At 43.8% G+C, this 24261-nt stretch overlaps 1 protein-coding gene across 1 annotated transcript in view; it reads left to right on the top strand.

Moving 5' to 3' along the window:
- Positions 1-24261, top strand: part of LOC112077591 (cytochrome P450 2K1-like) — a 28074-nt gene extending 3813 nt beyond the window's left edge. The window contains exons 2-8 of the mRNA XM_024144086.2: positions 4293-4455; positions 4633-4782; positions 4881-5041; positions 5198-5377; positions 14636-14777; positions 22490-22816; positions 23009-24261. Of these exons, the coding sequence (XP_023999854.1) occupies positions 4293-4455; positions 4633-4782; positions 4881-5041; positions 5198-5377; positions 14636-14777; positions 22490-22816; positions 23009-23196 (1311 nt within the window). The 3' untranslated portion in view covers positions 23197-24261. The remainder of the gene's footprint in view (positions 1-4292; positions 4456-4632; positions 4783-4880; positions 5042-5197; positions 5378-14635; positions 14778-22489; positions 22817-23008) is intronic.

Genomic DNA, 24261 nt, shown 5'->3' with positions numbered 1-24261 from the left:
TGCAATTATTTTTTCTTGCTGCCCCTTGTTTCGAGACAGGTGCATGATAATGGTCCATTCTAAATCAAAACTAATTTCTCACATATATTATTTAGTATATCTAAAGACAATATTAAATCAAGAATAGTCTGATAGGTGCAATATTAGCCTATCACTTGTGAGTTATGTTATTATAACTTGTGAATGATGCACAGCATAAGAAACAGCCTTTTGTGCGACTTTTTCGAATCATAGTTGTACACTTTCAAGTAGCGAGCCCATAGGCCTATATGTTTGATAAGTTATTGTCACAATTAAAGTTGCCAAATAACTTCTTCAATTTGAAGCACATTAATCCACTTTACAACGGGTGTAGAGCCTAACTGGCATACCTTAAGCAGCGTAAATTTGGGGAGATAATTTTCTCCAAATAAATTCAAAATGTATAAAAGCATTACATGCGTAATTGCATTTGCGGTCACTTTTGATAAGGTGTTTTCCCACTAATGGAACATTCCCACTTATAGCCTGCTGCCATGAGCGCATTTTTTAAATATTTTTTTATTTAACCAAGTAGGCCAGTTGAGATTGAGAACAGGTTCTCATGTACAGGTCGCAGTGGTGGGTGGTATATGGGGCTTTGGTGACAAAACAGATGGCAYTGTGATAGACTGCATACATTTTGCTGAGTAGAGTGTTGGAGGCTATTTTGTAAATGACATCGCTGAACTCGAGGATCGGTAGAATAGTCAGTTTTATGTTTGGCAGCGTGAGTGAAGGAGGAACAGCATTACTGTGCTTATATGTGATGAAATAGCCTAATGGTTTAACATTTTAAGCTAAACGTTCTGATCTGTTGCGTCAGCCACATTGCGTAAAAAAAATGTTTTTGTTAGTGGTTGTATTAATTTGGGATCTATTGCATCCCACAACTGTCCAGAATATTTATTTCTCACACAGAATAGGTTGACTTTTGTACTATGGGGGAGAGTAGATTGCCATAAGCTAGTGCTTTTGTCGTTCGTTAGGCCTACTTATCTTGTTGGCTGACGAAAAGTAAATGTGGACAGTTCTTCCAACATCTAGCCTGTGAGAAAGACCCGATCACGTGATGGAGAGCATGCAGCACTCAGAAGGGCACAACAAAGCCATGGATTTTTTAGGGTGCATTACGGCCACAAAGGGGATGCTGCTGTGAAATTCAAGGTATTATCAAGTGCTTGTCAAATTGTGAATGAGAGCCTAATGAAGTGTGTACAAAGCAGAGTTCACGCCTTTCAAGCACCTTTTTTCAAATCATCAGTCTCATCATGCAGCCTTAGTGTATTAAACATCAAAACCTATTGCCCAACGTTTTGTAGAACAACTAAAGAACATCTAAATTAAGCATATAGGAGTACCTATTTCTTTGTTAACCGCTCAACACAGAATATCCACGTGTGCACTACCTCAAATCGTTTGGAGAAAATATTTATATTCAGCTTTGTTCAGTTATATTCTTCATACTGTAACATATTATAAAATAATGCCATGGAATTCTAAGCTAATATTGTCTGCTAAATGAACTAGTGCAGCCCACAGCCATATGGCATAGCCAGATCATGGCCTAACATAAGGACAACTCAGAGTATGCTATTCTCTTCTTCTGAAATAGACTACATTTTCTTCATATCATGCTTCTTTAGACCTGTCTAATGGATTTATTGTGAAGGTGTAGGCTATATTACATGGATTTATTAGACTTTTTAAAATGTAGATGTTCCAAAGTTCTGCATCAGTGGCTTATAGGCTGTGTGGAAGCCAGGAGATGTTAAATGTGTTTATGTAAATTAACGGTCCATTACCATGAGACCTACATTTACTTGTGTGACAATCACCGTCTGTAGCCTACTCTATATAATTGATACTACATGCGCACCTGATCTCGCAGTATTGGCTACTGCACTGAAGCAGCAACAATGACAGCGACACTTGCTATGTTTTGCTTAGTCCTATAGGTTAGTCTACCTTTTTAGGAGAACAATTTGCAGGCAGAGACAAATGACTAATGATACTTATTAAAAATGAAAAGGCGCAACACTCGCTCACCATAGTAGCCTAACCTATGGTCACCATAGTAACCTAACCTATGGTCACCATAGTAACCTAACCTATGGTCACCATAGTAACCTAACCTATGTGCCACATTGTGCCTTTTCAATGACATTTAAAAAAAAAAAAAAAAAAAATGTGTTGTCCCCCTCATTACTTAAACCCAAGCTGCACTCCTGCCTAAACTCCTTTTGTGGACATCATTCCTTCATGTCAGCTGTATGTTGGCAGTTCAGTCTCAATACAGGGGGCTTAGTCTATATGGTTTTTGTTCTTCACCCCTATCAGGCAGTGGTGGCCGTCAGGGCCTGCAAGGCCTTCTCTCGCTGGCCTAAACATCATCAGAATATAATTTTTTTTTTAAATATATTTTCCCACAAATATGTATGAAATTATTCCCCAGAGTAAGAGTTATACTCTTCATTTCATAGCTTTCCTCTTGGTTGCACTGCTTCCAGCCCCAGGTTGAGATTTGGAGGGCTGGTCTTTATGTTAGCTTTTATCCAATCAGATTCAGCCATCATGTGTTGCCAGGGGTCTAAAATCTGCCCTCAGGCCTTCAGAATCAACAGTGCGGGCGCTTGTAGCTTATAGTGAATGGAAATGAAAATTTAGTTCAACCAATCAGCTTTAGAGTTGGCTATTGTACGCCTGCTGGCTGGCTCCAGTGTTACACAGGAGCCAGCTAGCAGGCGTAGTGCGTGCACGTCTTTTGATTGGATTACCAATATTGAGAGGCAGGTCCTATGGGCAAGTCTATGCAGATCTAGGAAACTGAATTTGATAAACAAATTAATTCGCGTACTACTAGCTGTTTTTTCAACCCACAATGGCGGAAGGAGGAGAAGATATCGATTTGGTCGAGGATATAATTATAACGCCATTCTCAAGACTAACTTTTCAAGAAAAGTTAGACATTGTAAGGAGAGGTCGCCCGACGCACAAAGCCTGTCACAGGCGGGAAATGGGTTCGTTCGCTCGCCACTTTCAAAGTTTCAACTACGAGCGCTGTCAATGGCTCACAGGCTCTGAGAAGCATGCAAACTGTACTGCTGGGAATGCCATTATTTGCAAGTGATCGATTTGGTGTTTGGAGCCACACTGGCTTTGCAAACTTGAGTTGTCTAACCAAGGCAGCAACGAGACACCAAAGTACGGCTGGGCACTTACAAGCAATGGTGCTTTTGAAAACTTTTGGGGACACCGGAGTGGATCTACAGCTCAAAGAACAAGCGCGCAGGGCAACGGAGCTGCACAATGAAAAGGTGAAGGGAAATATTGAAAAGACTCATTGGATTGTGTCATGTTTTTGGGTAAACACTGTTTACTCAATTTCAAGGTGACGCAACGCCTGGTATACTGCGTTTCTGTCTAAATGTATAGTGTCTAGAGCCATGGCATCATAATGATGGTATTAAAGAGGTGGTTAATTCGGGTGGGACTGGTTAGTACCTCACTGAAGGCCCAGGCCCACGGCACGCCACTGCTATCAGGTGTGTTACAGAAATATACAGTTCACACAGTCAAAACAGTTACAGCAACCGCATCAGACTACATTATGGACAGCACTTGAAAGATCCACTGTCAATGATGGTACAGCATCTGTCTTCAGGAGTAGCATCCTGACAAGACCATTGAATGTTCCTCCCAATTGATAAAGCAACTTCGCTCAAATGTGCACTGCCTTCGCGGTGACATGATCTAACTTTCGGTGCAGCCAATGCTGTTGAATGTCTTCATTATTGGGAAATCAGTGTAGTTAAATTAACACTGACATGTGGAATTCTGGTAAGTAGCTTGCTAGCTAAAAGCTACAACGCAGATGAAAAGGGGTTAGTTACCAGTTTAGTTCAGCCAAGTCCCGCATAAGCTATGTTACGGTTTGTAAACAAACCGTATGATGCGTACATATGATGATGGTCTTAAGGTGTTACATATTTAAATTACTTAAGATTATAAGACTCTACCATTGGTGTATAACATCTCCTGCTTTACGTGACATGGCATAAAGCCAGAAGTAATGCCTGCCTCATGAATCCAATTGTTTGACATGGGGGAAGGGACTAGTAGCTTTATGATCCCTGGTTCAATGTACCAGCTACAGGTCAACCTACTATGAACTAGTTACATCCAAATATCATCCAATTTGACCAACCACATGATTTTCACTGTCCGGGACCTTTAATAAACCATGCATTTAAGTCTTATTTTATGTTTTACAGCTGTCCAAGAAATATGGGTCTGTTTTCACGGTTCACTTTGGACCCACAAAAGTGGTCATCCTGGCAGGATACAAGACGGTCAAGCAGGCGCTGGTCAACCATGCAGAGGAGTTTGGGGACAGGGGCATGCTTCCTGTGTCCTATGACTTCAGCAATGGACATGGTAATGTAGGATATGTGAAACTTGTAATCCGATTAACTGTTGCATTCTAGACAATATTCTGCCAAGCAAGCATATTTGGTGCTGTAACAACAGCCCAAATATTTGACAAAGTTTTTATTTTCTCCTTACATGATTAATTCCTGACACCTGCACAATATTACTTTTCAATACTGGTAGGTATTCTGTTTGGCAATGGCGAATCATGGAAAGAGATGAGGCGCTTTGCCTTGGCGAACCTTAGAGACTTTGGGATGGGCAAGAAAGTGATTGAAGAGAAAATCTTAGAGGAAATTCACTACCTGATTCAAGTGATTGAGAATCACAAGGGTAAGAATTTGTAGTTCTGATTTGAAAACCAAAAAACAGGTTACATAATTTCTTTCCCTTAGGTTTGCTAATTCAATTTCTGATGACCTTTGTAACAGGTAAAGCATTCGACACAACCCAGCCATTGAGTTATGCTGTCTCCAACATAATCTCCAACATTATATACGGCAGCAGGTTTGAATACTCTGACCCCAGGTTCAAAGCCATTGTAAAACGAACCAGTGTCAGCCTCCGAATTGCTGGCTCCGTTTCAATACAGGTACATTATGTTTAATTTGTTTCTCACTCAAAGAAAAATGGCAAACGGGTCACACTTGACTGAACCAGGAAAATGTAATAATTGTTCAAATTTGTACTAGGCTACTGGAATAAAAGAGGGTAATTCCTGCTTTACTTTTTGTTTATGGGGAGATAGTTGTACAACATGTTCCCCTGGCTGGGCACTTGGCTGAAAAGCAGGAAGCTTTTGTTGAAGAATATTGAGAACAACAAGAAGGAGATGAGGGAGCTGGTGAGGGGGCTGAAGGAGACTCTCAACCCTCAGATGTGTAGAGGCTTTGTGGACTCGTTCCTTGTCCGAAAGCAGACACTGGAGGTATGAAATCTCACTACAATCATCTCAATTAAAAACAAGATAACTCATGTAAAATATACTGTGTTGGTAAAATGGATACAGGTTCAGAACTTTTGTGAAACAGCACAGTTATAAATATATGGCAAATATAAATCAAACTGAATGGTCTTAAGAGATAGATGGGTGGGGTTGAGGGTAGCTGAAGGATGGGATTAAAAACAAACAAAATATGACTATTTTAAAATACATTGTGTCCATAAAATGTATATATTATGTACTGTATAAGCTGGAAGTAGAAGCCTAAGTATTGATGTCCATTAGTTTACTACAATTAGCCGAGGGGTGGTAGGGTTAGGGGAAATAATAAAGGAAAATGTATTTCAAAAAGCTCTCTCTCTCTCTCATATACACTACCGGTAAACAGTTTTAGAACACCCACTCATTCAAGGGTTTTCTTCATTTTTACTATTTTCTACATTGTAACAATAATAGTGAAGACATTAAAACTATGAAATAACACATATGGAATCATGTAGTAACCAAAAGTGTTAAACAAATCAAAATATATTTTATATTTGAGATTCTTCAAATAGCGACCTTTTGCCTTGATGACGGCTTTGCACACTCTTGGCATTTTCTCAACCAGCTTCTGTCACACCCTGATCTTTCACCTGTCTTTGTACTTGTCTCTACCCCCCCTCCAGGTGTCGCCCATCTTCCCTAGTATCCCCTGTGTATTTATACCTGTGTTCTCTGTTTGTCTATTGCCAGTTTTGTTTTATTCATTCATACCTACCAGCGTTTTCCCCCTTGCTCCTGTCCTGTCTATAGTGCCTGATTTCTAGTTTTGACCTTTCTGCCTGCCCTGACCCTGTCTGCCATCCTGTACTTTTGCCCCGCTACTCTGGAAAAGGCTGGTTTTCCAAAACCAACCTCTGCCTGAACTGACTCTGATCCTGCCTGCCGTCCTGTACCTTTTCCTGCTCGTGTTTGAATTAATAAACTTTTGTTACTTCAACATTGTTTGCACCTGGGTCTTACGTTCAAACGTGATAGTACGTACTGGCCATGACTGACCCAGTAGCCCCGGGCCAGCTGCGCAACGCCATCTCCTCCTAAGGAGCCACCATCGATAGGCACTAGGAATTGCTTCGTGGCCTTGTGAAGGGGGTCCAAATGCTATCTGAACAGGGCTTTGGACATGTTGCTGGGGAAATTCCACAGGTTATCTGGGAGGCAGCCTACTACGGCGGTAACCCCACAGCCCCTCAGTAACTCAGCTGGGAGTAGCGCCGTCTCATTCTGTCACTCCACCTTCTCGGGACCACCTCCGGAACGCTTTTAATGAAGAGCCAAGCACCTGTCGGGCGTCTCTAGCTCAGTGTGCTCTCATTTTCCAGCTTCAGTCCTCCTCCTTCCCCTCGGACCGCTCCAAGATAGCCTACCTCATCACGCTGTTGTCCGGGAGGGCTCTCACCTGGGCTACTGCTGTACGGGAACAACAGCTGGTCATATGCGCTAGTCTGGAGGGGTTCGTGGGAGAAGTGAAGACGGTTTTTGTTTCCCCGTTTCCCGGGAGAGAGGCTGCCCAGAAGTTAATTCAGCTTCGGCATGACTCCCGCAGTGTGGCAGATTATGCGGTGGATTTCCGCATGTTGGCAGCGTAGAGTGCTTGGAACCAGGAAGCGCTGTTCGATACGTTCCTGCACGATACGTTCCTGTCTCGGAGGAGGTCTAGGCCGAGCTAGCTGCTCGGGAGCTACCTACGGATCTCGATTCCCTCATCGCTTTGACAATCCGAATCGATGGGCGATTACGGGAACAACGTAGGGAGAGAATTTGAGCCTCCGAGTCATCCTGGAAGTCCCCGACGGTCTCGTTGCCGAGAGAACCCAAGGCTTTACCGCCGGGAGTTGCCGAAAACGGCCGATTCGCCGCATCCCGAGCATAAGCAACTAGGCAGAGCTGGGCTTGCCTTGCACGCACCCCTTTTCATGCCATTCTGCTGTGGGGAGACCAGTCCAAATCTTTGCGGGTCCTCATTGACTCTGGGGCCGATGAGAGCTTTTTGGACGCTATCCTGATTTCCGAGCTGAACATCCCCACTCAGCCCCTCTCCAATACCATGGATGTTAGAGTGCTGGACGGGTGTTCTATAGGCCAGGTCACACATAATACCATTCCCATCCACCTACAGGTGACGGAATCACAGCAACAAGATGCAATTTCTGCTCATCAAGTCTCCTCAGATTCCCATAGTTTTGGGATTCTCCTGGCTACAGCGACACAATCCCCTCATCAACTGGTCTACTGGTGCCATCATGGGCTGGAGTCCGTTCTGCAACGCACATTGCCTAAAGTCAGCGCAACCTGCCCCGGGACGTCTTCCTGGGGGCTCGGAAGGTGCCACGGACCTCTCCACGATTCCCGCGGAGTACCAGGACCTCCAGGAGGTGTTCAGCAAGGCCCGGGCCACTTCGCTCCGACCCTATGACTGTGGGATTGACCTTTTCCCGAGCACCACGCCACGTCATTCAAACTCGTTTTCAAACACTCCACAAATTTCTTGATAACAAACTATAGTTTTGGCAAGTCGGTTAGGACATCTACTTTGTGCATGACACAAGTAATTTGTCCAACAATTGTTTACAGACAGATTATTTCACTTATATTTCACTGTATCACAATTCCAGTGGGTCAGAAGTTTACATACACTAAGTTGACTGTGCCTCTAAACAGCTTGGAAAATTCCAGTAAATGATGTGATGGCTTTAGAAGCTTCTGGTAGGCTAATTGACATCATTTGAGTCAATTGGAGGTGTACCTGTGGATGTATTTCAAGGCCTATCTTCAAACACAGCGCCTCATTGCTTGACATCATGGGAAAATCCAAAGAAATCAGCCAAGACATCAGAAAAAAAATTTTTAGACCTCCACAAGTCTGGTTCATCCTTGGGAGCAATTTCCAAACGCCTAAAGGTACCACGTTCATCTGTACAAATAATAGTACTGTGGCGTACAGCAGGTCAGCCACCAGGGCGAGACTCGTCAAGGCCTAGTAACAGATGGAGTATACATCATGAGGCGGTGGCTCCATCTGCTGGACGTGCCAGTTCTCGACGGGCTGGAGACGATGCGGGAGCGGATGACAACCATATGGCCAGTCATGAGGGAACATATGGAGTAGGCCCAACGCGCCCAAGTCCAGGTCTACAATCGGGGAGCCCAGCCCCGAGAATTCCAGGTGGGAGACAGGGTGTTGGTATTGATCCCCACAGCCGAAAGTAAGTTCCTGGCAACATGGCACGGACCATACGAGGTGGTCGAAAAGCTGGGACCTGTCAATTACCGCGTACGACATCCGGGGAGACAGAAACCTCAACAGATTTACCACGTGAACCTGTTGAAGAAGTGGCACGAGAGGACAGCCTTGGCCGTGTTATGGTCGGGACCCAGGACGCCAACGGTACCAGTGGTGGTCCCAAGCAATGAGGACCACGACCTGGTCCAAGAAGCAAGAGCTCAGGGAGCTTGTCGATCGGAACACGGCGGTGTTCTCCAAGAAGCCGGGCCGCACGACCCTCATTGAACACCACATCCGTACCCGGCCCGTGGAAACGGTAAGAAAGAGGCCGTATCGGATTCCGGAGGCTTGACGGAAGGCCGTGAAACAAGAAGTGGAGGCTATGCTGAGGATGGGGGTCATTGAAGAGTCCCACAGTGCATGGTGCAGCCCCATCGTGTTGGTGCCCAAACCGGACGGTAGCCTCCGCTTCTGTAATGATTTCCAGGGTGTGAACGACATAAGCGTATTCGACGCCTACCCCATACCAAGGGTGGATAAGCTCATCGACCGATTGGGAAAGGCCCGGTACATCAGCACCCTTGACCTGACCAAAGGACATTGGCAGGTGCCATTGGCAGTCTCCTCCCGGGAGAAGACGGCATTCTCAACACCAGACGGTCTGTACCAGTACTGGGTGCTCCCGTTTGGTCTCCACGGAGCCCCAACCACATTCCAGCAACTGATGAACAGAGTGCTTCGACCCCACCAGCAGTACGCAGCGTCCTATCTGGATGATATCATCATCCACAGCCAAGGTTGGGAAGAACACCTGACGCGCCTCCAGGTGGCGTCTGGAGGAAACCTGGCCACATCCCTATGGTGAAGCGTGGTGGCAGTATCATGCTGTGGGGATGTTTTTCATTCGCAGGGACTGGGGAACTAGTCAGGATCGAGGGAAAGATGAATGGAGCAAAGTACAGAGATATCCTTAACGAAAACCTGCTCCAGAGAGCTCCGGACCTCCGACTCGAGCCCGGATTTGAACCCAATCAAACATCTCCGGAGAGACCTGAAAATAGCTGTGCAGCGACGCTCCCCATCCAACATGACAGAGCTTTAGAGGATTTGCAGAGAAGAATGGGAGAAACTTCCCAAATACAGGTGTGCCAACCTTGTAGCATCATACCCAAGAAGACCCGAGGCTTTAATCTCTGATTCAAGAATGTACCGAGTAAAGAGTCTGAATACTTACGTTCAATGCCTTGCAAAAGTATTCATCCCCCTTGGCGTTTTTCCTATTTTGTTGCATTACAACCTGTAATTTAAATTGATTTTTATTTGGATTTCATGTAATGGGCATACACAAAATAGTCCAAATTGGTGAAAAGTAATTTGTTTTCATTCCATGTGTCAAATTCTAAAAAATAAAAAGGGAAAAGTGGTACGTGCATATGTATTCACCCCCTTTGCTATGAAGCCCCAAAATAAGATCTGGTGCAACCAATTACCTTCAGAAGTTAAATAGTTAGATTGTACACAGGTGGACTTTATTTAATTAAGTGTCACATGATCTCAGTATATATACACCTGTTCTGAAAGGCCCCAGAGTCTGCAACACCACTAAGCAAGGGGGACCACCAAGCAAGCGGCACCATAAAGACCAAGGAGCTCTCCAAACAGGTCAGGGACAAAGTTGTGGAGAAGTACAGATCAGGGTTGGGTTATAAAAAAATATCCTAAACTTTGAACATCCCACGGAGCACCATTAAATCCATTATTAACAAATGGAAAGAATATGGCACCACAACAAACCTACCAAGAGAGGGCCGCCCACCAAAACTCACGGACCAGGCAAGGAGGGCATTAATCAGAGGCAACAAAGAGACTAAAGATAACCCTGAATGAGCTGCAAAGCTCCACAGCGGAGATTGGAGTATCTGTTCATAGGACCACTTTAAGCCGTACACTCCACAGAGCTGGGCTTTACGGAAGAGTGGCCAGAAAAAAGCAATTGCTTAAAGAAGAAAAATAAGCAAAGGCATGTGGGAGACTCCCCAAATATATGGAAGAAGGTACTCTGGTCAGATGAGACTAAAATTGAGCTTTTTGGTCATCAAGGAAAACGCTATGTCTGGCGCAAAACCAACATCGCTCATCACCCCGAGAACTCCATCCCCACAGTGAAGCATGGTGGAGGCAGCATCATGCTGTTGGGATGTTTTTCATCGGCAGGGACTTTGAAACTGGTCAGAATTGAAGGAATGATGGATGGTGCTAAATACAGGGAAATTCTTGAGGGAAACCTTTTTCAGTTCCAGAGATTTGAGACTGGGATGGAGGTTCACCTTCCAGCAGGACAATGACCCTAAGCATACTGCTAAAGCAACACTCAAGTGGATTAAGGGGAAACATTTAAACGTTTTGGAATGACCTAGTCAAAGCTAAGACCTCAATCCAATTGAGAATCTGTGGTATGACTTAAAGAATGCTGTACACCAGCGGAACCCATCCAACTTGAAGGAGCTAGATCAGTTTTGCCTTGAAGAATGGGCAAAAATCCCAGTGGCTAGATGTGCCAAGCTTAGAAACATACCTCAAGAGACTTGCAGCTGTAATTGCTGCAAAAGGTGGCTGTACAAAGTATTGAGTTTGGGGGGATGAATAGTTATGCGCTCAAGTTCAGTTTTTCTTAAATTTTGTTTGATTCACGAAAAACATTTTAATCCCATGTTTTAAGGCAACAAAATAGGAAAAATACCAAGGGGGTGAATACTTTCGCAAGCCACTGTAAATCAAATCAAAGTTTATTTGTCACGTGCGCCGAATACAACAGGTGTAGACCTTACAGTGAAATTCTTACTTACATGCTCCAACCAACAGTGCAATTTCTAAGTTAAAAAAAGGTATTAGGTGAACAATAGATAAGTAAAGAAATAAAAAAACTACAGAAATAAAAAGACAGTGAAAAATAACAGTTGCGAGGCTATATACAGTAGCAAGGCTATATACAGGCACCGGTTAGTCGGGCTGATTGAGGTAGTATGTACATGTAGGTATGGTTAAGTAACTATGCATATATGAAAAACAGAGAGTAGCAGCAGCGTCAGAGGGGTTGGTGGGGTGAGCACACAATGCAAATTGTCCGGGTAGCCATTTGATTACCTGTTCAGGAGTCTTATAGCTTAGGGGTAAAAACTGTTGAGAAGCCTTTTGGTTCTAGACTTGGCACTCCGGTACAGCTTGCCATGCGGTAGGAGAGAGAACAGTCTATGACTGGGGTGGTTGGGGTCTTTGACAATTTTTAGGGCCTTCCTCTGACACCACCTGGTGTAGAGGTCCTGGATAGCAGGCAGCTTAGCCCCAGTGATGTACTGGGCAATACGCACTACCCTTTGTAGTGCCTTGCGGTCGGAGGCCGAACAATTGCCGTACCAGGCATCGATGCAACCAGTCAGGATGCTCTCGATGTTGCAGCTGTAGAACCTTTTGAGGATCTCAGGACCCATGCCAAATCTTTTTTGTTTCCTGGGGGGTATTAGGCTTTCTCGTGCCCTCTTCACGACTATCTTGGTGTGTGTGGACCATTCTAGTTTGTTGGTGATGTGGACACCAAGAAACTTGAAGCTCTCAACCTGCTCCACTTCAGCCCCGTCGATGAGAATGGGGGCGTGCTCGGTCATCCTTTTCCTGTAGTCCACAATCATCTCCTTAGTCTTGGTTACGTTGAAGCATAGGTTGTTATTTGACACCACCCAGCCAAGTCTCTGACCTCCTCCCTATAGGCTGTTCCGTTGTTGATCAGGCCTACCACTGTTGTGTCGTCTGCAAACTTAATGATGGTGTTGGAGTCGTGCCAGGCCACGCAGTCGTGGGTGAACAGAGCGTACAGGCGGGGACTGAGCACGCACCCCTGAGGGGCTCCAGTGTTGAGGATCAGCGTGGCAGATGTGTAGCTACCTACCCTCACCACCTGGGGGCGGCCCATCAGGAAGTCCAGGATCCAGTTGCGGAGGGAGATATTTAGTCCCAGGATCCTTAGCTTAGTAATGATCTTTGAGGGTACTATGGTGTTGAACGCTGAGCTGTAGTCAATGAATAGCATTCTCACGTAGGTGTTCCTTTTGTCCAGGTGGGAAAGGGCTACGTGTCTGTAGTCATTTAGGCAGGTTGCCTTAGTGTTCTTGGGCACAGGGACTATGGTGGTCTGCTTGAAACATGTTGGTATTACAGACTCAATCAGGGACATGTTGAAAATGTCAGTGAAGACATCTGCCAGTTGGTCAGCACATGCCCGGAGCACACGTCCTGGTAATCCGTCTGGCCCCGCAGCCTTGTGAATGTTGACTTGTTTAAAGGTCTTACTCAGTCAGCTACGGAGAGCGTGATCACACAGTCGTCCTGAACAGCTGATGCCTCAGTGTTGCTTTCCTCGAAGCGAGCATAGAAGTGATTTAGCTCGTCTGGTAGGCTCGTGTCACTGGGCAGCTCGCGGCTGTGCTTCCCTTTTGTAGTCTGTAATAGTTTGCAAGTCCTGCCAAATAAGACGCATCGGAGCCGGCGTAGTACGAATGAATCTCAGCCCTGTAAATGTGATATTTCCGTTTCCTATTTCATTATAAATGTGTAAGAATGTCTAAACCTGTTTTTACTTTGTCATTATGGGGTATTGTGTGTAGATTGAGGAAAAAAATAAATGTACAAAATGTGGAAAAAGTCAAGGGATCTGAATACTTTCCGAATGCACTGTACATATTTACAAAAACAATATGGGGGATTGGAAATGATGCTGACATTTACATTGATAGATTGTAGCTTCCATCTGCAATATTAAAGCTGATCTACCCCCCCCCCAAAATAAAACATTTTAATTCTTTGAAGGAATAACATCTAGGGATTTAGTGTGTATTGAGAAATGCGTAAATGGCCCATGTGATAGAGAATGAAGAAAATATAGGAGAGATTGTGTTGAAATGGCATTGGGCCCAGGCTGCAGCGGTATACACTGAGTGTACAAAACACTAGGAACATCTTCCTAATACTGAGTTGCACCCCTTTTTGCCATCAGAACAGCCTCTATTCGTTGGGGGTATGGACTCTACAAGGTGTCAAGTATTCCACAGGGATGCTGGCCCATGTTGACTAGACTGCTTCCCACAGTTGTGTCAAGTTGCCTGGATGTCCTTTGGGTTGTGGACCAATCTTGATACACATGGGAAAATGTTGAGCGTGGAAAAACCCAGCAGCGTTGCAGTTCTTGACACTCAAACTGGTGCGCCTGGCACCTACTACCATACCCCATTCAAAGGAAATTACATCTTTTGTTTTGCCCATTCACCCTCTGAATGGCACGCAAACACAATCCATGTCTCAAGGCTTAAAATTTTTCATTTAACCTGTCTCCTCCCCTTCTACACTGATTTTGAAGTGGATGTAACAAGTGACATCAATAAGGGATCATAGCTTTCAACTGGATTTATCTGGTCAGTCTATGTAAGGCTTCCCCAACTGGCAGCCCGCAGACCGAATTTGGCGGTTTATTTGGTTTCAATTTTTTTTTTTATTATTATTATTTTTTTTACAAAATACTAAAACCACAAGGAAATCTGTTCCAACTGATTTTTAATTTTGGAAATCTGTTCCCAAGTATTCCCATGCATAATAGAGAGACACGTGTGATCGTCTACAAATGTAAGAAATGTTTGAGAGAAAAAAATTGGCCCGTGGGGGAAACTAGTTGACGATCCCTGATCTAATCCATGGAAACAGCATTTGTTCTTAATGTTTTGTACACTAAGTGTATGTGTTCTGAAGGCTGCAGCTAAGACTGCTACACCGTGTATGTAAAATGTGTGTAGAAGTTACATGTAAAAACACATTTTTGAAAGCAAATATTTGACCTTCGAAAAAGAATGCAAAGACTGCTAGACCATGACTTTTGAGGGGAAAACAAATATTTTCTCCCCTTTTTAAAATGCTTTTTCTGTATGTATAAGGAATCTGGCAACAAGAACTCTCACTACCATGACAACAACCTGATATCCTCTGTGGGCAACCTGTTTTCTGCTGGTACAGACACCACAGGGTCAACCCTACGCTGGGCTTTGATGCTAATGGCCAAGTACCCCCTTATACAGGGTAAGTATCAATGAGCACACAGACACACACCTTTGTACAGACATTGCAAGTGATTGTAGTAATGCAAGACAATCAAGGTGTTACTTGCTGTAAACATTTCCAAATTGCCCACAGACCAGTTTATAGTTTGTTTCAAATGCTTGAACACTGTGAATGAAGCTGTAATCTACATGAATGTAACCAAATGTGTTGAAATGACGACATTTCAACCAGATTTTCTCACTGGGATAACCTACATGTGTAAGGCAGCCAAGCTATATATATAGATATATATAATGGAATTGTACTATGGTGTGGCAATAAAGGATTCTGTAGCCATAGAGGACAACAGGTTCTTAACTTGGGAGGGAGAGCAGTGGCGCAAATACCTGGAAAGAGGCAGAGTAGTATACACAATTATAATATTTATTATTAGAACAGAAAGACAAATAAAAAAACGAATCCATAAATTGTCTGCAGAAAGATTCTTAGAAAATTACACTTGAAAAAACATCCTTCAATGTCGACCAGATAATGCACTTTCCCCACCCTCCAACTTGCCTTCCCCACCCTCCAGCTTGGACAGGTGTATATTTTGTGTGCAGCTTTTCCTTATTTGCGTATAAGCATTTTTTGGAACATTTTTAGATTTTCAAGACACAGAACTCAGTGCCATTTTTCATAACACTAAATGCATTTTTAAAATGTACACTGACCAAAAATATAAACGCAACAATTTCAAAGATTTTACTGAAGTACAGTTCATATTAGGAAATAAGTCAATTGAAATAAGTAAAACTAGGGCCTAATCTATGGATTTCACATGACTGGGAATACAGATATGCATCTGTTGGTCAGAGAGACCTTTAAAAAAAGGTAGGGGTGTGGATCAGAAAACCAGTCAGTATCTGGTGTAACCACTATTTGCCTCGTGCAGCGAGAAACTTCTCCTTCGCATAGAGTTGATTGTGGCCTGTGGAATGTCATCCCACTCCTCTTCAATGGCTGTGCGAAGTTGCTGGATATTGGCGGGAACTGGAACACGCTGTCGTACACGTCGATCCAGAGCATCCCAAACATGCTCAAAGTGTGACATGTCTGGTGAGTATGCAGGCCATGGAAGAAATGGGACATTTTCAGCTTCCGGGAATTGTGTACAGATCCTTGCGACATGGGTCCGTGCATTGTCATAATGAAACATGAGGTGATGGCGGCAGATGAATGGCACGACAACGGTCTCAGGATCTCGTCATGGTATCTCTGTGCATTCAAATTGCCATCAAGAAAATGCAATTGTGTTCGTTGTCCGTAGCTTATACCTGTCCATACCATTGCCCCATGGTGGCGGTGGGGTTCTCTKTTCACAATGTTGACATCAGCAAACTGCTCACCCACACGACGCCCACACTGTCTGCCATCTGACCGGTACAGTTGAAACTGGGATTCACCCGTGAAGAGCACACTTCTCCAGGATATAAGTGGCCATCGAAGGTGAGCATTTGGATTTTTGTTCAGTTTAGTTGCTTTCTCCAAACAGCCAATATATTAATTCAAATCAAATCAAATTTTATTGGTCACATACACGTGTTTAGCAGATGTTATTGCGGGTGTAGCGAAATGCTTGTTCTTCTAGCTCCGACAGTGCAGTAATATCTAACAAGTGATATCTAACAGTTTCACAACATACATTTGAAATCAGAAGTTTACATACACTTAGGTTGGAGTCATTAAAACTCGTTTTTCAACGACTCCACAAATGTCTTGTTAACAAACTATAGTTTTGGCAAGTCGGTTAGGACATCTACTTTGTGCATGACACAAGTAATTTGTCCAACAATTGTTTACAGACAGATTATTTCATATATATTTCACTGTGAATGCAACAATCCAGTGGGTCAGAAGTTCCCAGCAAATTATGTCATGGCTTAAGAAGCTTCTGATGGCTAATTGACATTATGAGTCAATTGGAGTTTCATTTGTGGATGTATTTTAAGGCCTACCTTCAAACGCAGTGCCCTCTTTGTTGTCATCATGGGAAAATCAAAAGAAATCAGCCAAGACATCAAAAAATTGTAGACCACAAAGTCTGGTTCATCCTTGAGAGCAATTTCCAAATGCCCGAAGGTACCACGTTCATCTGTACAAACAATCAGTACGCAAGTTTAAACACCATGGGACCACTCAGGTCATACCGCTCAGGGAGGAGAAGCGTTCTGTCTCCTAGAGATGAACGTACTTTTGGTGTGAAAAGTGCAAATCAATCCCAGAACAACAGCAAGGACCTTGTGAAGATGCTTGAGGAAACAGGTACAAAAAGTATCTATATCCACAGGTAAAACAAGTCCTATATCGACATAACCTGAAAGGCCGCTCAGCAAGAAAGAAGCCACTGCTCCAAAACCACCATAAAAAAGCCAGACTACGGTTTGCCAATGCACATGGGGACAAAGATCATACTTTTTGGAGAAATGTCCTCTGGTCTGATGAAACAAAAATAGAACTGTTTGGCCATAATGACCATTATGTTTGGAGGAAAAAGGGGGAGGCTTGCAAGAAGAACACCATCCCAACCGTGAAGCACGGGGGTGGCAGCATCATGTTGTGGGGGTGCTTTGCTGCAGGAGGGACTGGTGTACTTCACAAAATAGATGGAATCATGAGGCAGGAAAATGTGGATATATTGAAGCAACATCTCAAGACATCAATCAGGTAGTTAAAGCTTGGTCGCAATTGGGTCTTCCAAATGGACAATGACCCCAAGCATACTTCCAAAGTTGTGGCAAAATGGCTTAAGGACAATAAAGTTAAGGTATTGGAGTGGCTATCAAAAAGCCCTGACTTCAATCCTATAGGAAATCTGTGGGCAGAACTGAAAAGGTATTTGCAAGCAAGGAGGCCGACAAACCTGACTCAATTACACCAGCTCTGTCAGGAGGAATGGGCCAAAATTCACCCAACTTATTGTGGGAAGCTTGCGGAAGGCTACCCAAAAACATTTGACACAAATTAAACAATTTAAAGGCAATGCTACCAAATGTTAATTGAGTGTATGTAAACTAATGACCCACTGGGGAATGTGATAAAGAAATAAAAGCTGAAATAAATCATTCTCTATACTATGATTCTGACATTTCACATTCTTAAAAAAAATGGTGATCCTAACTAACCTACGACAGGGAATTTTTACTGGGATTAAATGTCAGGAATTGTGAAAAACCTGAGTTTAAATGTAATTGGCGAAGGTGTACTGTATGTAAACTTCCAACTTCAACTGTGTACCCAAATACACACACGTCTAAGTAAGGAATGGATTAAGAATATATACATACATGTCAGAGCGGCATTGGACTAAGATACAGTGGCATAGTATAGAATACAGTATATACATATGAGATGGGTGATGCAATATGTAAACACAAAGTGGCTAAGATACAGTAGAATAGTGTAGAGTGCAGTTTATGCATATGAGATGAGTAATGCAAGATACGGAAACATTATTAAAGTGGCTAGTTAATTCAAATCTATGTCTATAGGCAGCTGTCTCTGATGTGCTAGTGATGGCTGTTTAGCAGTCTGATGGCCTTGAAATAGAAGCTGTTTTTCCAGTCTCTTGGTCCCAGCTTTGATGCACCTGTACTAACCTCGCCTTTTGGATGATAGCGGGGTGAACAGGCAGTGGCTCGGGTGGTTGTTGTCCTTGATGATCTTTTTGGAATTCCTGTGACATCGGGTGCTGTAGGTGTCCAGGAGGGTGGGTAGTTTGCCCCCGGTAATGCTTTGGGCAGACAGAACCACCTCTCTGGAGCGGTTGTGAGCGGTGTAGTTGCCGTTCCAGGCGGTGATACAGCCCGACAGGATGCTCTCAATTGTGCATCTGTAAAAGTTTGAGGGCTTTAGGTGGTAAGTCAAATTTCTTTAGCTTCCCTGAGGTTGAAGAGGCGCTGTTGCACCGCCTTCACCACGCTGTCTGTGTGGGTGGACCATTTCAGTTTGTCAGTGATGTGTATGCCGAGGAACTAAAAACTTTCCACCTTCTCCACTGAGGTCCTATCGATGTGGATAGGGGGTTGCTCCCGCTGCTGTTTCCTGAAGTCCACGATCATCTCCTTTGTTTTTTAGATGTTGAGTGAGAGGTTATTTTCTTGGCACCACACTCCCAGAGCCTTCACCTCCTCCCTGTAGGCTGTCTCATCATTGTTGATAATCAAGCCTACCACTGTTGTCATCTGCAAACTTGATGATTGAGTTGGAGGTGTGCTTGGCCACGCAGTCATGGGTGAACAGGGAGTACAGGAGAGGGCTGAGCACATACCCTTGTGGGGCCCCAGAGTTGAGGATCTGCGAAGAGGTGTTTCCTACCCTCACCACCTGGGGGCGACCCGTCAGGAAGTCTAGGACCCAGTTGCACAGGGCGGGGTTCAGACCCAGGGCCTCAAGCTTGATGATGAGCTTGCAGGGTACTATGGTGTTGAATGCGGAGCTATAGTCAATGAGCAGCATTTTTACATAGGTATGCCTCTAGTCCAGATGGGTTAGGGCAGTGTTTGGGCGGTAAGCAAATTGAAGTGGGTCTAGGGTGGCCGGTAGGGTGGAGGTGATATGAGCCTTGACTAGTCTCTCAAAGCACTTCATGATGACAGAGGTGAGTGCTATGCTGCAATAGTAATTTCGTTCAATTACCTTTGTCCCTGTACCTAAGAAAGAGATGGTGGCCATCTTGAAGCATGTGGGGACAACAGACTGGGATAGGGATTGATTGAATATATCTGTGTACACACCAGCCAGCTGGTCTGTGCATGCTCTGAGGACGCGGCTAGGGATACCATCCGGAACGGCAGCTTTGCGAGGGTTAACACACTTAAATGTCTTACTCACATCGGCAACGGAGAAGGAGAGCCCACAGTCCTTGGTAGTGGGAAGTGTCAGTGGCACCTTATTATCCGCAAAGCGAGCGAAGGTGTTCAGCCTGTCCGGATGCAAGACGTCGGTGACCACGTGGCTGGTTTTCCTTTTATAATCCGTGATTGTCTGTAGACCCTGCCACATACGTCTCGTGTCTGAGCTGTTGAACTGAGACTCAACTTTGGGAATAACTACACTGTTTGTATTCTTCCATTTTCCCAGTCTTGCCCTGGTTAAATGCGGTGGTTCGCGCTTTCAATTTTGAGCGAATGCTCCCATCTATCCACGGTTTCTGGTTGGGGTTGGTTTTAATAGTCAGTGGGTACAACCTCTCCTATGCACTTCCTGATAGACACATTTACCGATACGGTGAATGAGATTATTATTTTCTGAAGCTACTCTGAACATATCCCAGTCCGCGTGATCAAAACAATCTTGAAGCGTGGATTCCGATTGGTCAGACCAGCGTTGAATAGTCCTTACCACGGGCGCTTCCTGTTTGAGTTTCTGCCTATAGGAAGAGAGGCGCAAGATGGAATCATGGTCCGATTTGCCGAATGGAGGGCGGGGGAGGGCCTTATATGCATTCTGGAAGGTAGTGTAACAGTGGTTGAGAGTTTTAGCCGTGCGAGTACATAGAGTTGAAAGAATTTTGGGAGCCTTTTCTTCAAGTTTGCTTTGTTAAAATCCACAGCTACAAAAAATGCAGCCCCAGGATATGTGGTTTCCAGTTTGCATAAAGTCCATTGAAATCCTTTCAGGGCCGTCGTGGTATTGGCTTGAGTGGGGGATATAGATGGATGTGGCTATTATTGATGTAAATTCCCTCGGGAGATAGTACGGTCGGCATTTGATTGTGAGATATTCTAGTTTGGGTGAACAGAAGGACTTGAGTTCCTGTATGTTATCACAGTTACACCACAAGTCGTTAGTCATAAAACATATACCTCCACCCTTCTGCTTCCCGGAGAGATGTTTATTCCTGTCGGCACGATGCTTTGAGAACCCAACTGGCTTTATGGAGTCAGACAGAATATCTTGAGAGACATCTTTCCGTGAAGCAGAGTATATTACAATCCCTGGTGTCTCTCTGAAAATCAACTCTCGTCTTGAGCTTGTCAACTTTATTATCCAGCGATTGGACATTAACGAGTAAAATACTCTGGAGCGGTGGGTGGTGTGCACGCTTCCTAAGTCGGACCAGAAGACCGCCCCGAGTACCTCTCCTCCACCGTGCGTTGTTTTGGGTCAGGCTCTGGAATAAGTTCAACTGCTCTGGGGAGAGCAACCAAAGGATCTGCTCCAGGTCGTAATCCTGGTTGTGATATTGGTAGTTTTGGTGAGTTACCGCCGCTCTAATATCCAATAGTTCTTCCCGTCTGTATGTAATGGCACAAAACAATTCTATAGCTAATTCCGTAAAAAAATTGTACATAAACAAACAAAATACTGCAGTTTCCTAACAGCTAGTTGCAATGCTGCCATCTCTGTCGGTGCCATCAAAACTAAAGATACCCTAAAAATGCAAATACATCCATCAAAATAACAAGACTACCTGCAAAAACTGGGATCCACGTGGCCAAAACAGTCCCCTTTTTTATGCACAACAGTATGTAATTTCTCATTGTTTTCACATTAAATGCAAATGATAAGCACTGTTTGGCAAAACACTAGACACAACTCTCTACACAGGACACAAACCTATTGTGTTCAGAATGTCAAACAAAACTAAATTAATATCACAGTCAATAACAAGTACTCCCATATCTTTTACCATTAACATGTAAACTCTCTTTATACAGTGACTGGTTTTACAGTACTAAAGTCACAATTGCACTTTCAACATCTCTTCGCTTAGATTTATCTTCAATGCATTGTAAACATTTACATCGTTACAATATACAGCACCGGACACTTTTGCAATTCTAAACAGTATCATTTTAGGTTTAGTAAAATTCTTCCTGCTTTAGTATTAGATGCTAATTCAGAGAACAAGAATACAGCTGTCTATGAAATAGTTGATTACAATCTCGTACCATTTACTCTATTTAATAGAAAAATCTATTTTATTGATGGTCATAGTATCACACCTACTCCTGCTCTCTCCCTCCAGCACTCGACATTGCCGGTCTAGTATCCACCAGTCCTGGCCACCCACATTGCACACACCTGGCAACCATCATTACGCACAGCTGCTCCCATCGTTAAGCTCACCTGGACTTCATCACCACCCTGATTACTCTCCTGTCTAATAGCCCTCACCAACCTCAGTCATCAGGCAGAATTGGTTCTGTTTTCATGTCCTGATGCGTCTCTTGTTTTGTACTTGCGATGGTCGTTATTATTAAACTCACCATCTGCACCTGCTTCCTGACTCAACGTTACAGATAGTTAGTATTTGTTGAGCCATTATGTGATGAATGGTGAGATGACCTTGTCATTCTATGACAAATGATACTGTTTGCGTGGGCTGCGTTATCCCTGTTTTGAGGAAAGTGTTCAAGCAATTGAGAAACTAACAGTGTTGTTGGACATGATTTATACAATTTACTTTGTCTTGTGTAGCTGTTGTCTACTGTTTTGCAAAAAGTTTCTTGTGTACAAGTGGGACTACTGTTTTACAAAAAGGTGTTATGCATCAAGTGTGAAAACATTGAACTGTGCAGAAAAGGTGACTGTTTTGGTACGTAGGTTAAGGTATCGTTCACATGGAGCCCCGTTTAAGTTATCAAGCCATTTTGTAAAAATTATAAAATGTCCAGGGTAAAGATTATTAAGATGACATTTTCTCTGAGGGTAGTAACTTTGGTCCTCCCTCCTTTCTGTCTCAGACCGGGTCCAGGAGGAGATCAGCAGGGTTATAGGAAGTCGTCAGCCCTTAGCAGAGGACAGGAAGAACCTGCCCTACACTGATGCAGTGATCCATGAGACCCAGCGACTGGCCAACGTTTTACCCATTGCCATCCCTCACACCACCAGCCGAGACATCACCTTCCAGGGATATTTCATCAAGAAGGGGACGCTTGTGTTTCCTCTACTGACGTCTGTCCTACAAGACGGAAGCGAATGGGAGAGCCCACACACCTTTAACCCCGTCCACTTTCTGGATGAGGAAGGTCGATTCGCCAAGAGGGATGCCTTCATGCCTTTCTCTGCAGGTGAGTTCCACTGTTTCTGTATCCATACTGACTGGGTAAGTGAATCCTTCTGTGGTACTATAAACTTAAGAGTTTGGGGAATTGCTTTGACCAAGAGTTTATGGTATGGAAATGTGTACAATTTATGTCAACTATAGGAAATTTTTGTAGACCTAATTGTCATGTTGTCTAACTCATTTGATCTTCTTCCAGGTCGTAGGGTGTGCCTGGGGGAGGGTCTGGCCAGGATGGAGCTCTTCCTCTTCTTCACCTCCCTCCTGCAGCGCTTTCGTTTCTCTCCTCCTCCTGGAGTAACAGAGGATGATCTGGACCTCACACCGGCCGTGGGGTTCACCCTCAACCCTTCACCTCACCAGCTGTGTGCTGTGAGCCGGGTCTGAGATGAGTCTGGGCCTAATGTATATTATAGATGACTTATTATACATGAACAAATGCTCCACTTTAGACAAACATGCTGAAATAGCTTACCTCACCGGCTGTGTTGTGAGCCGGGTCTGAGATGAAACCAGTCCCTCAATGGTTTAATTTGATTGCTCTACATTACAACAATGTAATTGATTGATACAAAGCACTGCAATTATGTATGTACAGAATGCTTGTTGTTTTTGCTTGCTGTCCTGCCTTATCTGGGACTGGACAGCTGTTGCCAAGCTTAGTAAAGTCAATCAGTTTTCTAGCTAATGTTATCAGTAGTTGACACTAATATATATACCCTTGTGGGAATGTTTTTATATGACTAGCAAGCATACTTAGCCAGATCTGCTAGCTAGAACAAATGACTAACCATAAGCTAGCTAGAACAAATAACTACCACTAACTAGCTAGCTCCAGCAGGAGTGGAAGTTCAGCTGCCTACTTTCACTCCATGAGCGGTTCTAGTTATGGAAGGAGACTTGAAACAAAAAGACTGCATTTACACAGGAAACCAATTTTGGATCTTTTCCCACTGTTTAGTCTTTTGACCAACCAGATCAGCTCTTTTGCCTACAATTGGACAAAAGACCAGAATTGGGCTGCCTGTGTGAAAGCAGCCAAAAGGTCTCACTTAAAGTGAAGTTGTTTACAAACTGTTCGCTAGCTGGTGGCTAGTTTAAGCTACTCCTTGTCCATTGATGTTAGTTAATGGTTAGCTCTAGCCACATTAGCTACTAGTGACTATTTACATATAATATATTGGAACATTTGGGCACGAAAATCTAACTTATTGCACCTTAAAGCTTTCTTGTCCTATTCAAACGGGCCAACCAATGGTACATAACACTAACCGTGTCAGTTATTGATAACAGCTAGATGATTGACTCTGCTAAGCTTGGATACACCCCAAAGATAAATAAGATGTAGGCTTCTGATTAGCCTTTGACTATTTGATTAGTAGCGTGTCAGAGAGCTCCATATGTATTGCTAATCAATAAACCCGTTGATGAGTGTGCTTGACATCGGCACCA

This window comes from Salvelinus sp. IW2-2015, unplaced genomic scaffold (assembly GCF_002910315.2).
Source record: "Salvelinus sp. IW2-2015 unplaced genomic scaffold, ASM291031v2 Un_scaffold4725, whole genome shotgun sequence".
Lineage (NCBI taxonomy): Eukaryota > Metazoa > Chordata > Actinopteri > Salmoniformes > Salmonidae > Salvelinus > Salvelinus sp. IW2-2015.
The sequence above is the reverse complement of the archived record's forward strand: the minus strand, read 5'-3'. Positions and strand labels throughout refer to the sequence as shown.